This window comes from Asparagus officinalis, chromosome 1, assembly GCF_001876935.1.
Source record: "Asparagus officinalis chromosome 1, Aspof.V1, whole genome shotgun sequence".
NCBI classification, from domain to species: domain Eukaryota; kingdom Viridiplantae; phylum Streptophyta; class Magnoliopsida; order Asparagales; family Asparagaceae; genus Asparagus; species Asparagus officinalis.
In genome coordinates, this window is record NC_033794.1 from 17058066 (window position 1) to 17075271 (window position 17206).

Sequence of the window (17206 nt, forward strand, 5' to 3'; positions counted from 1 at the left end):
TTACATAGAGCACTGTTCATCAGAGAATCATTTTCCTTGTTCATAAAAATGCAATTAATGTTCATTCTAGGAAAATACGGTTTCTGTAACCATTTTCTTACTTTATTTTAATTGCTATGATTAATTATAATTAATTAATGTCACTATAGCAATTAAGTTTTCATGATAGTTACTGTAGCAAATTACAATGCCATTCATAAAGAGTAAAAGTGTAAGTCATGTTCGACATTTTGCATAATTTATGTGAATGTGTAAATTGTTTATTTTACATAGCAGCAATCATTATGATCTCTTAATAGCTAAATCTGTAATTAATTGTTTTAATTACTATTATTTATTGCATTAATTTAATTGTAATTAATTAAATTGTAATTAATTATTACTAATTAAGTTTGACCGTTAATTACAACTTGTTTGTTGTTGTCATTAAACCTTATTTTGATTATATGCACGCATTTGTAATTTATTCTTGAAAGTCTCATGTACATGGTTTTGACAAGAATAAAGAGAACAAACTCTAGATGCATAGATGCTTTGAAATATCTGGATTTGTTCATGGTTTAATACTTTTATTTCTTTAAGCTATCAATAATATGATGCCTTCTATTAATAATTTCATACATTAGTGTATTTATGCATCTAATAAGCTTAGTACAGAAGGTGGTAAAAGTGAATGCAAATTTGTTCAGCAACTTATGTGGCAGTTGTCTGCAGCAGATGGGTTTTTACTCTCAAGACATGAAAACCATTATCCCCTTGTGCTAGTGAATATGCACATATTTGAAACATGCTATAAATTTGCAGCAGTGTACATGTTTATTCTTAAAAATTTCATATGCATGGTTTTGACAAGAATAAAGAGAACAAACTCTGGATGCATAGATGCTTTGAAATATCTGGATTGTTTTGTTTATGGTTTAATGCTTTCATTTCTTTAAACTATGAATATGGTACCTTCTATTATTAATAATTCCATACTTTAGTGTATTTATGCATCTAATAAGCTTAGTACAGAAGGTGGTAAAAGTGAATGCAAATTTGTTCAGCAACTTCTGTGGCAGTTGTCTGCAGCAGATGAGTTTTTACTCTCAAGACATGAAAATCATGAGGTTCGAACATCAATAGGTAAACCCCTCCTCGGCCTTATCCATCATATGTTTGCAGTATAATTGCTAGGCAATTTAAATGATTGCAGGAAATAATTTAAAGTTTCTATATACTGTTAAGGAACAAAAACTCATTGAGTGAACCGATTCAAGTTTTCTTGGATTAGTTGGTGTCTAAGGCAAGGTTTAAGGGTTGCGTAACGCGCTCTGCAAGGAACGAGGTACTTAATTGATCTTTGATCAACCTCTATTACTATCCTTACCTGGCTAACTACCCGGGTAAAACTTTAATCTTTTCACTTTAGGAGTTTTTGGAATAAGAGGACCGGAATTATGAGAATAATTCATATGCATTTATTTAATTACGCTTCTTGCATCATATATTGCCTAATGATAAATGATCAATATATGAGCGAACCAAATCAAAGAGGTGCATCTTTTAAAATTCTATTTTATATGGTGAATTATATTATTCAAATGTAAAGTTCATCATTTTTATTGCATTTTGATGAATATTGCAATAAATGCTCATATATCTTTTTAGATAACTTGCATTTTTTACATGATTAATTACAAGGTTTTATGCAAGAATGCACTTGTAAAATTTAAAGCACGTATGTACAAATATTATTATTATTATTATTTGTATAAGAGGTGGTACTAGAAAATGGCAACATAAATTTGGAAGGTCTCCTTTGTAGACAACCAATTTAAATTTGGAAGGTCTCATTTGTAGGCAACCGATTTAAATTTGGACGGTCTCCTTTGTAGGCAACCAATTTGTAACCTCTTATAATAGAAGAATTTTAAAAATTTTATGCATTTGAATTATGAAGTATGAAATGTATTTTAAGATACGAAAATATATTTTAAGATACGAAATCCTATTATGCTCTGCATGTATCTATTATTAATTTCATTCATGTATGTGCATATGCATAACTGCAGAATTTTTAGTTCCACATTAGTTTGAAATGTTCAGATATTAAGGTCAATCTCTTCAGACATAGACTATGATCTTTTATGATCATAGATCATGACCTAATGTCAATTTCAAACAATATGATGGACTAATTACAAAATAAGAACTTGATAAATAAATACAACGCCTGCTAGGCAAAGTTATGATTCTAGACTTTGTAAAGTCTGTGAAAAGAATCTTGATGACCCTTTGACTAAGGGATTATCCAGGAGTGTGGTTCTGGATTCATCGAGGGAGATGGGGTTAAGCCCATAGATGAGGTCACTGACAGCGGCAACCCAACCCTTATTTGGAGACGTAGTCCCAATGTCGGTTCAATGTGGTAGAAACAAGCTGGACAAGTGACTCTCGTGTGGAGCATCGACCTAGATATATTTATATATCATTATGTAGCATTTGCTACTACCCCTTCTCTATGGTGACGATGCTCTTATGATACAGCTGGCTAGGCTGAGTTTTACTCTTAATAAGTCCAACGCGTGTATTGTGGGGGGTATTAAATAAACAGCTGTAGTACCCTTTGAGGACTTACCTACGTGAGAGGAACCGTGATGGCCGCGGTTAGGGGGGGCTGGGCTAACCCCTAGAAACTCTCATGAGTCGGTTTATTGTGAGCATGGTCTTTAACGCTCAACCCGCTTTGCTCAATAGATGAAGCGTATTGTGTGTGTTTTCATCAATACCTGATTAAAGGGGCCTAATTCAAGGCCTAGTCCATTATGTCCCTCAGGTGGCGATGAACTCACTAAGGAAAGGTTCAAAGCCGAAAGCTACCTCTCCCGAATTCACGATACGAAAGGTTGCCCAACCTATATTTGTTTTATGATTTCTTGATTTATTTATTGATTTCTGAGTCTTCAGTCAATATTGCCTTTTGGGGGGGACTGTTAGATATTTTGTTAACAAAAGGCAATTTTGCCTTCATGAATTATAATAAATATTGTAATTAAAACATGCAATTAAAATATGTGTAACGGATATATAATTATGGGGAACGTTACAAAATTTATGACGAACGTTACAGAATTAATTACGGGTTTTGTAACGTCTTTTCCAACCCTATATATATATCCATATGTTGAGCTCAAAATAATAAGGAAAATATACAACAAGTTTCTCTTGTTTTTCTTCTCTCCCCTACATATTATTTTCATCTACATTTTAGTTTTATTTTATGGGCAACTTCCTTCATCTGAGCTGAAGCTCTGCACTCTCGCCCGAGTGTGGAGGCCGGCCGTTTTCGGGTTTACCGCTACGCTAGGGGGAGGGACAAATGCCCCCCTCTGACCCCCCAAGCGCCTTCGGAACGGAATTTTCATCGCCAAAAGTCTAATTAGGGACCCTCAATGCACAAACGGTTATTTAGCGACGGAATTTTTTTTTCCATCGCTAAAATTTATAACGACGGAATTTAGACCTTTAGCGATGGATTTGTCCGTCACCAAAAGGTGTAAATCCAGTAGTGTAAGTCAAAGTAGATCATCCAAGGCTAAAAGGAAGCAAATGGACTCGTGCGGAACGACGAAATGCGCGAAATGACGGAACAAGACAAAATCAGAAATTCCTAGTCACCTCAAAGTGACTCGGAACAGTGCCAAGTCCCGCTAAGGTGACTCGCACATTCAGCCTCCCGACGACGTGTTTTTTGATGTTTTCTTGGGATTCGTTCGATCTACTGCCTTCCTAACTGTCTTGGGATCATCCCTAAATGTGGTTAAACCGTTATTAACTGAATATAAGGTCAAATCACGAATTCTTATCCGAAAACACGGCGTCTAAAGCCTATAAATACACTCATAGGGCCCTTATGCACTGATGATTTGAAATTTAGAGCTTGGAGGTGAGGTGCTGACGTTGTGAGAGCAAAACCCACGAATTTCAGAGGGAGGCTAGCGAGATCTTGGCAAACTTCAGCATAAAGAGGAAGATTTCGGGAGATCTGAAGCCCTTTTTCATCCTTCCCTTGAGATCATATTTTGTTTTGATCTTGAGAAGAGTAGTAATCTCACTTGGTTGAGATTATTTACTTCAGTTCTAAGTTTCATCGATTGAGACTAAGAACACTACGCCTTCTTTCAGATCAACCCGGATCTATTAATTGGTCGTTCACGGACTAACATGTCCCCGGTACAGGCAAAGTTCTCACGCAAGCAGCAGATCGATAAACGATCTCTGCGTGTGTTTCTAGGAGATCTCATCTGTTTATTTTCGTTGTAACGAGAGATCTTATAAGAAGATCAACTCTCTTGAATCTGTAATTGATTAACAATTGTAATGGATTCAAGAATGAAAAAGATTTCCGACGCAAACAATTTGTACCTATGCGAGGAGGAATCTATTAAGCATCTTTCCTTTGCTTGTAGCTTCTCCTCTTCTATTTAGAGTCTGGTGATGTTATTGAATGGTTATTCTCATTTCAGCCTCCTACGGTCTGATGTTCTTAACTACTGCTAGCTATTCTAGATTGCATGGTATGTCTGTTCGAAGGAAAGTTATGAAGGGCTCTATTGTCGTGCACATTTATTGTTATAGGTTGTCTTAAATACTCAAATCCATATTACTTTGGGAGTTCTTTTTTAGGTTGGTTTGTTTTGATCAAGAGTCCTACTTACATTAGACTTTGCACAATCAATCATATTAGAGATTTATTTCTACTTGGACTATTGTTGGGTTTTAGGACATGTGAGTTTTTATTCCTATTTGAACTCTTATTCCTTAGACAGTAAGGAGTTGGGATCTTCAAGGCTATATAAGAGCAGTCTTTTAAGCCAATAATTAATCATCAATTTTCAGAGCACCAATCAAGAAAAGAGTTCTTTTATGAAGCCTATTTGATATTCTTCTCTTTTTTTCCTTTTATTTAGAGAGATTGTACGGGAATTTTGGGGTGTTATTTAGGATTGAGAGATTCCAGTTTGTATTCCTCACAATTAGTTAAGTTTTTCTCCTCCTTCGCTCGTGGACGTAGGCCCTCTAAGCCTAACTACGTATATCTTTGTGTTCGTGTGTTCTTGATTTTTTTTTTGTGCTCTCGTGTGATTATTGATATTAGCTTATCCCGAGGAATTTGTCATAACATTTATCATTCATAATTGAAAGCAATAGTAGGATTTTCGCTCACAAATCTTCCAGCGAGTGCAGATTGATTCATAATATCAAGCGTGAGGTGTTTGCTCGTGCCTTCAAACCCAAGATTGCTATGCACTCAATTTTGTATCTTTTTTAGATGAGTCGTACGTAATTAATTGTATCTTGTGCATCGCTCAGTTTTCTTCCTGGGTTATCTAGACTCTGTACATCAGTGCTCATTGGCAATGAAATTTTTTGCTTATCAAAAAATAAAAATTTAATTAATTAAGGAAATTAAGCGAGAAGAATATATAATTAGAAGATTTAGCAGCAAGACATGGAACAATAAAACAAAAACTCCATTTTATTTGGTAATATTAATCAATATTACAAGAGGAGATTGAGCTGGAGTATATATATATGCACGATCTTCATCATCATCATCATCAATCATCGTTCATTATTAACTCTTATCAAATGTTCGTTCACAATATATATAGGAGATCAACGGGGGAGTGGACGGAGGGCAGCATCCTTAACAACGAATCCCTTCTTCACGCAGTCTGAGGTGTCAACGACGGAGAAAGTGATGTCGCCGCTCTCAACGGCCTCAAAGTAACCGAGCACCATCATCACAAACTCATCCGTTGGGAATTTGGTCAGGTCCACCTCGCGTTTTTGTGTGGTTCCGTCGGGTAGGTTAAGCTCTACGTTCAGAGGGCAGGAATCCCACCCTTCGTTACCGTCAGTCTTCATGCACAGTAGCACCGCCTGATACTTGAGACCCGGTGTCAGTTTGGACATCTTGAAGTCTCCACGGATCTCCACGTGCGTCGCCCCCATCAGTTTCGGTGCCTCCATCCCCAATCTACCGATGCTGTAGTGTGGTTAATTTATCATATGCATGAAAATTGAATTAATTGGTACCATCTAAAATTTATAATGAATAGCATATATAATGTACGTATACACGCATGTATGAATTCAGAAACATATACTTGCCTTCCGAAGACCAGGGAGTGCCAGACCCAGGATTTACCGTCATCAACATTAGTAATGTCGAGCTCTCTCGGGTATTTAAGCATGCCCCTATCGCCGTTCCTCTCCTCCATCCATGTGTTCTGTACGGTTGATTACTAATTAATTTGAGAACATATATATATATAATGAGCTTAGACATAGCGATTGAAGGATACACGCATGCATGCATGTATCTTTTGATGTAGACAAGTACGTAGCTAAACAATTAATTATTATTTACTTGCCTCTGTGTACACCTTTGGTAGCTCCTTGGCAACAGTAGCCATCTCTTGATATTAAGTGTTTGAAGGGTAGTTTCTTATGTAAGTGTTTCTTTTTGTTTTTTTTCTTCAGAGGATGTAATACATGGTGAATCCCTCGGGGGATGCATTTATAGAGGTTTCAAAGATCGAGCTCCTCCACCTACTCACTTTTAGGAAACAAGCCGCCCGCTTGGAATCAACGGTGCTCCACGTAGATTTGGAAAGTTTTTCCAAACTACATATGATTTTTTTGAAATTCAAAATTAAAAGGGTCGAGTCAAAATTATAAGGGTTTTATTTATTATTGTTTAGAGCGTCAATTTCAAACTGGGACAACTTTAGTAAAACACGTACGCAAGTGTGGTCTCATCAACTTGACAAAGAAGCGCATAAATTGGTAGGTGAAGTCGTACGTGAAATCAATAATATGTTAATTAATTCTTTTCAACTCCGTGGCTGCCACTTTGCTTCATAATTAATTCTCGTGCTTCATTATTCCGGAATTAACCAAGTAAAAAAATGGACAATAATAGTGATCTCTCGCATCTCATTCTTTACTATCCCCCCAAAAGGAGTAATTAATTGCCACATGCATATATATTACCCAAGAACGTAGCGGACCCGCTGGCTTATCCCCGGCCGGCTGCTGAAGAAAATTCGTACGTCTTAGATATATATATATATTAGGTCGGCAGCAACTTAAAAACTCAGACCTTTTCGATATATAATATTTTAAGAAATACTTTGTAGACCGAATATGTATTAGTATCCCAAGTGCATGTACCATTAATTTACTGAGGGAAAGCAAACACAAATGTCTCTTAATTTATTGGAAACTAGTTGCAGATTAACTCGTTTATTGTAACTTATTATGATATAGTGCGGAAGCAAAACCGTTGAATCTATTGAGAGGCATTTTACGAATCGATGCAGAATAGTTTTTTTTTTTAATCCGTGAAGAAATTTTAAATCCACGAAAAAGGCAATAATTATTCGAGGGTTTAAAATCCTCAAAACATAGTAAGACTCCAAACAGGATTGGAATTACTGAAAATAGAAAGTATTAAAACTAAACTAAAAACTCCCTATGATAAGATTGGAGACTAATTGATCAAATCTAACATCATTCATTTGCTAATTAAAATAAAAAAGACTTGTTAAAGTAAGAGAGAGAGAATCTTGGGTAAATTTCCCTTGAATTGAATATTGAGTATGCACATATATTTATACAAGTAGAGAAGTGACAGGTTTGTTCTCCCAAGCAATGTGGGACTAAAACCCACTACAATACACTATTATCAACAGCCCCCTTCAAACTCATGTTGGATCAAACAAAGTGAGTTTGCGTACAAGAAACTGGAACCGATGAACAGGTAAGTCCTTCGTAAAGAAATCTGCAAGCTCGTCAGCGGATGAAACATGAGGAAGTAGAATTGTCTTGTCCTTGATAACTTGGTGACGGACAAAATGAGCGTCGATCTCAATATGTTTGGTCCTTTCATGAAATACTGGATTATTAGCAATCTGGATGGCACTCTTATTATCACAGTAGAGAGGAGTAGGAGTCGTAACAGAAATGCTGAAATCACTGAGAAGGCGACGAGGATGAATAATCTCTTTAGCTGTTGTGGACATTGCACGATACTCTGCCTCAGTGCTGAAAAGAGCAACAACATCTTGTTTTTTACTCCGCCAGGAAATAAGGGAATCACCAAGAAATATACAATAACATGTGGTAGACTTTCTGGTAGTTGGATCACCAGCCCAATCAGCATCAGAATATGTACAAAGCTCTAACTTAGATGTAGCAGGAAACAAAAGAGAGCGAGTGCTAGTACCCCGGAGGTACCGAAGAATCCGTAATAAGACAGCATAGTGTACAGAACGTGGAGCACTAACAAATTGACTGACAATACCAACAACATGAGAGATATCTGGTTGAGAGATGCACAAATAGACCAACTGGCCAACAAGATGTCGATATCGGGTAGGATCAGATAGAGGTTCACCATCAATAGAGCAAAGTTTGACATTCTGCTGGAGTGGAGTATCGACAGTTGCATTATCAGTTAGCTCAGCTCGATTTAGAATATCTGAGAGATACTTCTGTTGAGACGGTAATACACCCCGCGGGCCTTGAGAAATTTCTAGACCAAGAAAATACCGAAGAGATCCAAGATCCTTCATGTGGAACTGTTGTTGCAACTGAGATTTTGCGTATTGTATACATGCCATATCATCACCTGTAATGATCATATCATCTACATAGATGAGGAATAAAACTCTGCTGCGCGATGTAGTGCGAACAAACAGAGAAGCATCTTGATGACTTTCTATAAAGCCCGCTTTGAGCACGACATCGCGAAAACACTCAAACCAAGCGCGGGGTGCCTGCTTGAGACCATAAACAGCACGGCGAAGGAGACATACATGTCCCGGAGGAATATTTAACCCTGGAGGCGGTTGCATATATACGGTCTCTGATAAAGAGCCATGAAGAAAAGCATTTTTGACATCCATCTGGTATAAGGGCCAACGATGAGCAGCAGCGACCGCAAGAAGAGTACGAACAGTGGGCATCTGAGCAACAGGAGCAAATGTTTCCTCATAATCAATACATTGTTGCTGAGTAAAACCTCGAGCCACTAAACGAGCTTTTCGACGTTCAATGGTGCCATCAGGACGAAACTTAACCTTATAAACTCATTTACTGCCAACAAGAGAGATCCCAGGAAGACAGGGAACAACATCCCAGGTATGAGTTTGCTGAAAGGCTTGAAATTCCTCAGCCATAGCCTGTCGCCACTCTGGAATTTAAACTGCCTCTTGGAAGGACTTTGGCTCAACAATAGTATGAATGGCAGCAAGAAAATTATGAAAGATAGGTGAATAAGAAGTAACAGAAGCATACCGGGCAGGCATGACATGTGGACGTTTGCCTCGACGAAGAGCAAGAGGAACCTCAGGCGGGGGAGATGCTGGCGCAGGTGCGTGGAGATCAACAGTATTTTCTGGAGTGAGAGTTGTGTCCACGGGATATGGATTAGATGGTGTAAGAGAAGACTCGGGTGAGGAAGAGTCAACAGAAGGAGAGGGAGAGATGTCAGGGAGATCTCGAAAGGAAAATTGAGGTGAAGAAGTGGGTGATGCAGTTGACGGGGAAGCATGATCAGTAGAGTGGAGGAAATTAAAGTCATCAGAAGCAGAATAATATGGAGAATCCTCTTCGAACTGAACATGACGAGATATATGAACTCGACGAGTTGCTGGATCATAACAACGATAACCTCGATGTTCTAAACTAATTCCTAAATAAACACAAGAAACAGCTCTGGGAGACAATTTATCACGTTCGTGAGATGGCAGAAGAACAAAACATCGACAACCAAAAATGCGAACTAGATCATAACGGGGAGGGTGAGTATAAACACGACTATAAGGAGTAGCACCGGAAAGAGAGCTAGATAGAGTGATATTAATGGCATGAGTCGCGGTGAGAATAGCCTCAGCCTAAAAACGACGAGGAACAATAGCCCTAGCTCTGATACCATGTTAAAGTAAGAGAGAGAGAATCTTGGGTAAATTTCCCTTGAATTGAATATTGAGTATGCACATATATTTATACAAGTAGAGGAGTGTGAGATTTGTTTTTTTTTTGGTAAATGAAAAATTTTATTCATCAACCAATATGAAAAGAGAATGTACATCAAGAATCTCATCACATTTGTGAGATAACAAATTTAGTATCTAAATCTCAATGAAACATTTACTAGAGCCGTAATACTATTTCTAACTTCTCCTATTGACTCTTCAACAAAGATCATAGGCCTGAAAACATGTATCAGGGATATCTGTTACAACCTGCACATGTATTCCCGCTGAGGTTTATCATGCCATGAGCCAGACACTCCTCTTATGAATTTCCCAGTGAAACATTTTCAGCTACTAATCCCCTGTTACATCTATAAGGAGATCAACCAATTTTTATTTTCTTCAGGTAGTCCACTGTTAAGAACTACTATCAGCAAGTCCAGCTTAATGTTTTTGATGATTTGCACAATAGTTTTGAAACTCTGCTTAAAAATCCTTCCATTGCGCTCCAACCATATATTGTAGATAGAGGAAGTGAGGGTCATTCTTTTAACATTGATCTTGAAAGCTTTTCTCCTTTGGTTTGCTTCATACCAGCTCATCAATTGATTCCAATCACAGCTTTCCAGTTGAATTGTAGCCAATTCATAACTCCATTCCAAACATCTCTCGAAAACGCACATCCAAAGAACAAGTGGTTTCGAGTTTCAGCTTCTGAACCTGCACACAGTGCACAGTTATTGTTTTGAATGACCCCTCTTCTCAACAGCTTATCCTGAGTTAGTAGTCTATCTTGGACTGCTAACCAAGAGATGAAAGAGTGCTTGGGGTAATTTAGTCTCCCCCAGATTGTTACATTCCATGGCACTCTATTTGTAGTGGGGATTAAGGCATGATATAAGTCTGACAAGGTGATTTTTGAGTTCCTGAAGCAGGAACTGATTAGGCTAATTAGATTAACCTCCCCTCCACAGTAATCCATAGCTTTATTTCTGATTTTCAGCAACTGCTTTCATAACCAGGAATCACTTCTTTTGATTTCTACCTGCCATATACTTCTGCTCCTGAGATAAGTGCCATGAACCCATTTGATCCATAAGAGCTCTTTATTAGTGTGTATATCCCATAGGGTTTTTAAAGCTGCAGCTTTATTCCATATGATTGAAGAAAAAATCCTCAATCCACCATACATTTTATCTGTGCAAACCCTTTCCCAGGATACCAGTGGAGTTTTGAAAGCTTGATCATTTTTCCCCCAAAGGAAATTCCTGCAAAGTTCATCCACCATTTGAAGCACCTTAACTGGGAGAACGTAACTGGATGTCCAGTATATTTGTATGCCAAGGATGACACTCTTGATGATCTGTAACCTGCCTGCATAAGACGATGTCCAGTATATTTGTATGCCAAGGATGACACTCTTGATGATCTGTAACCTGCCTGCATAAGACAAGTTCTTGAGCTTCAAAAATTCCTGGAACTGGTTAGTGATTTTGGTGAAGAGAGGGGAGCAGTCCAGGTATGTTAGTCTCTTGCACACTAGGGGAACACCTAAATATTTAATAGGCATTTTTTCCTCAGTAAACCCCAGATAGGATTGGATTGTTTCTTTAACTTCTTCCTCTACTCCTCCATAGAAGATAGCACACTTGCTTGGATTTGCTTCTAAGCCAGAGACATCACTGAATTTTGTGACACATTGGTATAATTTCTGAATTGAATTCAAGTCACCCTTACTAAATAATAAGAGATCATCAGCAAAGATTAAGTGTGATATTTTGAGCCTCCCACATCTTGGATGGAATTTAAAAGTTTTGTCTTGCTTCAATAGATCTAAGCTTCGTGAGAGATATTCCATTCCCAATATAAACAGATAAGGGGAGAGTGGATCTCCTTGCCTCAGCCCCCTTTCCCCTTTGAAATATCCATGTAAAGAGTCATTGAGTGAGATGGAATATTTTGGAGTAGTAATGCAAGTCATAATCCTGTCACACAAAAATTTTGGAAAACCCAGACCATCCAGCATCTCCCTTATGAAATTCCAACTGATTGTGTCGAAAGCTTTTCTAATGTCAATATTAATCATGGCTCTTGGGGAGATATTTTTCCTGCCATAATCCTTGACTAACTCATGAGCTAACAAGATATTATTTACTATGTGCCTTCCCTTCACAAAAGCACTTTGAGAATCATTGATCAGGATCCCCATAACAGATTGTATTCTATTAGCAAGTATTTTTTATATAATTTTGTAAAGGCAATTACAACAAGAAATTGGCCTAAAATCAGATGGGGAGCTTAGACAGTGTACCTTGGGTATGAGTGTGATAGAGGTTGAGTTTACAGCTCCCAGTAATTTGCCAGTTTTGAAGAAGTCTTCTATTGCAAGTGTAACCTCCTTTTCTATCACTGGCCATGCAGATTTATAGAAAGATGCACCATAACCATCTGGACCAGGGGACTTTTAATCTGATATAGAGAATATTGCTTTCTTAATTTCTTCTTTGGAAACAGGTGAAGATAAGCTCCTAATGTGATCTTCATTCAAGCAGGGTCCATGTTGAATTATCCTGATGTCAGGAGATTTCGTAGCTCTTGCTTTGCCCATCAGGTTCTTGTAGTAGGAGATTAGCTCACTTATAATGTCTTCTCCCTCAGTGAGCCTAACACCTAAGCTGTTATAGAGAACTAGAATTCTGTTCTGATGTCTTTTGACCTTGAGGACTGAGTGAAAGTAGCTTGTACATTTATCTCCCTTAATGCTCCACTGTATTCTGGCTTTTTGTTGAAAGAAAGATAACTCACAGTTTAGAAGTTTATTGTAGTTGGAAAGGCACTCTTTTTCCTGGTTAATCAATACAGGGTTGAGGGGGTCATCCTGTAGCTTTCCCTGGGTTTCCTCTAGAGCAAATTTAGCTCTAAGGACTTGTTCACTAATATTACCAAAATGTTTTCTGTTTAATTCCTTTAATTCACCCCTCAAGAGCTTGAGCTTGGTATATACGGAATACATTCTATATCCTTCAATTTCCTTATTCCATATTGAGGAAACTGTGGGCAAGAAATTATTGTGCTTGGTCCACATATTAAAAAACTTGAAGGGCTTTTTTCCTTGAGTATCATCTTCATAGATTGAAACCACAGCAGGAGAGTGGTCAGAGAAATTAGGGAGCAGGAACTCTACATGGCTAGAATTGTTTTTTTGAATCCATGAGTCATTCACTAGGGCTCTGTCTAACCTGCACTAAACCCTTGTGATATGATCCTGTTTATTGTTCCAGGTGAAAAAACTACCCAGAGTTTTGAGGTGAGAAAGTTTACAATCTTCAATGAAAGAAGTAAAATCATTTGTATCAGAGTCAGTGAGCATTGTACCTCCCAATTTTTCTTCATTGCTTATCATTGTGTTGAAATCCCCACACAGCAGCCATGGTACACTTCCAATTGTTTGGTATATTTGAAATAGATCAGCCCATAACTCTTTTCTATTTTCCTGATGATTTGAACCATAGATAGATGAGATAACACTTTCTGTTCTCCCGTCCACTGACTTCACTGAGCATGTTATTTGTTGTGAAGTGACATGTGTAATTTGAATATCTAGAGTGCTAGAATCCCATAAAATCAGAATTCTGGCCTTTCCTGGATTTGTCACATTGGAGAACCATTTCCAATTTGCACCAATTCTCTTAGTGACACTTGGAATTTTATTATCCTTCAATTTTGTTTCCAAAAGAGCTATGAAAGAGAGATGATTTTGAAAAAGGTGTTGCTTTACTAAATGTTGTTTAGGGGGTTTGTTCAAACCCCTAACATTCCAAAAAGACCAGTTCATCAATTTGTTCCTCCTCTATCTAGAATAGAGGGATCCAGATTATTCTCCATAACAGCCAAAGGGGAGTAAGAATTGATATAATTCATTTTATTTTTCCTTTTTTTAATGAGCATCCAGGAATTTTCATTTTGATCAGATCCATGCCTGTAGACTGGAGGAAAAACATGCATAGTATGCTCAGGACAAGAAACTGCAGTTGGCTGAGCAAAACCCTGTGCTGTTGGCAAAACATGCACAACATGTACAGAGTCTGTTTCAGCAGATTCTGGTAGTTGTGCTATTTTTCCAGCTTGTACTGCCTCCACTTTCTCTTGAGGAACATGCACTTGCATATGCTCAGGATTTTTACCAGGATCAAGCCTCAAAGTAGGCATTCCCGTATCATTCACATTTCCAGTTTTTGATTTTCCAGGAGTTAAGATTGACATAATCACATCCTCAATAGGTCCAGGATTTCCTTCTTTGTTAGGGATATCCAGTCCTTTAATTGGTCCAGAACTTGATTTTCCATCATCTCTATTCATCTGAGCATTGCAGTTATTAGAAGCATGTTTAGGAATCCATCTCTGAGTTTTTTTCTGCCTTCTACAAACTGTTGTATCATGTCCAATCACTTTACAGAAATCACACCAACTGGGCTTATGTTCATAGAAGACCTTCTGATTTATCATTTCACCATTTGGACCTTGAATTGATATGTGATCAGGAAGTTGTAAAGGCATTTTAACTTCAACTAGAACCCTAGCATAAGCTAATCTCTGTTTTGTTACTGTGAGTTTATCAGTTGCAATTGGCCTTCCAACAACACTTGCAATCTTACTTATACTTTTAGCATTCCATAAATTGAGTCTGAGGCTTGGTAACTGTATCCACATAGGGTAGATATTGTTGAAGCTCTTCTCAATTTCCTCATTTATAGACTAGTGTTTAAGATGAATAGGCCTTGAACCAAAAAACCAAGGACCACTTTCAATAACTTCATTCAATTCTTCCTTATTTTTGAATTTGAAAAGGAAAAGGCCTGGTTTCAACAAGAAAATTTCAGGATTTGCCAACTGAGCCCAGACTTTCTTAACAAAAGATTCCATAGCTTTAAACTTTGCATTAATTTCAGGATTTGCCAACTGAGCCCAGACTTTCTTAACAAAAGATTCCATAGCTTTAAACTTTGCATTTAATCCTATAACCTGCCCAATGAGGGAGAATTCCCACATGGATTCCCCTTCTTTCCATTCTTCTTCTTCAAATTTTACAGAATCTTTAGATTCTGGAGGGATAAAATCCAAAATCATACCACTCCCTGCCTTTCTATTATCAGTAAAAAAACTGATCCAACTCTTTTTAGATTCATTTTCTGGATTCAAAACAGGTTTATCATTTAAGGCAATAATAGGAGGAAAATCTGCCTCCGTTCCTTTTGATTTATCTTGAGCTGAATCTGACTTAATCTCATCATTCTTAACTGGATTCAGAGCCTCAGTGTTAGATTTTGCAATCGATGCAGGATACAAAAGATTTGATCCACATTGATCAGGAATATTAACCTCAACTACTTCATCATCAGCCCATGCGGATCTTGAACTACTCGCTCCATTATGTGAGATGGAGGGATTCCCTATCTGACGAGATTGAAAACCAAAAAGTTGAGGAGATACCTGAGATGTAGGATTGACAAGAAAACTTGTAGATCCGAGGATTTCTCTCATAGATTTCTTCATTTTCTCCCCTTTAGGGCCAGTTGACCCCATGAATCCAGTGCTAGAACCTTCATCTTCTTCAACAATATTGGTATCAATACGATCCTCTGAGGGTTGCAAACAAGGATTTGACGATCGCAAACCAATGCTTAAGATCTTTGTAGCGATACTTCTCTTCTTTCTTGCCATCGTGAACTCAGTGGGGGCGCACTTTAGCAGAAATTTTTTCGCCTGCTAAAATGCGCCATGGATAACCGCCAAAACAGAAAGAAGATTATTAAGATAACATCATATTATTGTACGGAAAACTGTGTGAGATTTGTTCTCCCAAGCAATATAGGACTAAAACCCACTACAATACACTATTATCAACAAGACTCTAACGTCATTACTAAAATTTTAAAAAAAATTAACACAAAGTTCGATCTCTCTCAATCTAAAAGGAAATTCGTTAACCAAAGCGTCGACCGACTTAAACAAAACTTAGGTAGATTTGATTAGCTCCATCTCTAAAAAATATGCTGTTTTATATAATACATGTCTCGAAAAAAAATTTCAGCTACTTACCTTCGTATTAAATAAGTCATTTTATACCCTTTTTTTAAGGAATTTTTTATGGCGTGTTATTCTTCACAGTTTAATAGAGAAAAGTAATACCTAGATATTCCACGTGGCCTAGAACAGTGAAAGACAAGCAACTCATGATAAGTTTCAAGCGGTGGCTATGCTATTAGATTTCCCTCCATGACTTGGTCCAAGTGCATGCATGTGGCATGATGCTTCCAAAAAAATTTCTAACCAAGACTTACTATAATTATATACCAGAGGGAGACTAATCATATTTTTCAAACATTTTGTATCACCTACCATCAAAAGCACGCATGCATCATTCAAAAAAATAAAAACTAGAAAAAAAATTAAAAAAAGGTACCTACATGATTATCTTAATTAATAGCCAATCTCATCTGGTGTGCTGTTGTTGTTGAGCAACATAAATAGAGTACAAATACAAATCCTGAGCTGAACTACGTAAGTACTAAAAACAACAACAATAATAATTAACAACAGTAATAATAATAATAATAATAATATAATAGTTGTGAGAAATACCAAGTAACTATTTTATTTTGCTATATATTTTGCCTTGAAAATGAGCAAATTGGTTGTTATATGTCTGTCCGCTGACAGAGAAGCCTTAAGAGAGAAAAAAATAAAATAGAATAAAATAAAGAAGCATATATGATAGCTTTTAGAAATTAGATTACGATTTGGTTGGCTAAAAAAACATGAAAAATTAAAGAAAAGGAAACTTATTTCCTATAATAGGTTCTTTTCTTGTGTTTGCATTGACTCACTTCTTAAAAGTAAAAAATGAGATGAGATGAGATGAGTTATCACAATATTAATGGATGATGTGGGTGATTTTTTAAGAAAGAAATTATAAAAAATGTTTCAAGGTTGTTTGGTTGGCTAAAAAGTTAAGGAAATGAATTATAAGAAATATATTTTCTATAATAGATTCTTATCTTGTGTTTGGTCAGTGGCGGATCTACAACCTCTTGAGTGGTGGTTCAAAATGAACCTTAAAAAAAATTCAATTAATCGTAGGGGAAAAATCAAGAAATAAATAGGAATAAAAAGAA

The 17206-nt window shown here is 37.0% G+C and overlaps 1 protein-coding gene across 1 annotated transcript; it reads right to left on the reverse strand.

The window, feature by feature from the left end:
- On the reverse strand, positions 5498 to 6554 carry LOC109819784 (protein PHLOEM PROTEIN 2-LIKE A1-like). The gene is made up of 3 exons (XM_020385696.1): positions 6423 to 6554; positions 6160 to 6278; positions 5498 to 6034 (listed from the first exon to the last, which is right to left on the reverse strand). Exons 1-3 carry the CDS (start codon positions 6462 to 6464, stop codon positions 5662 to 5664), a joined length of 534 nt encoding a protein of 177 aa, XP_020241285.1. The 5' UTR covers positions 6465 to 6554; the 3' UTR covers positions 5498 to 5661.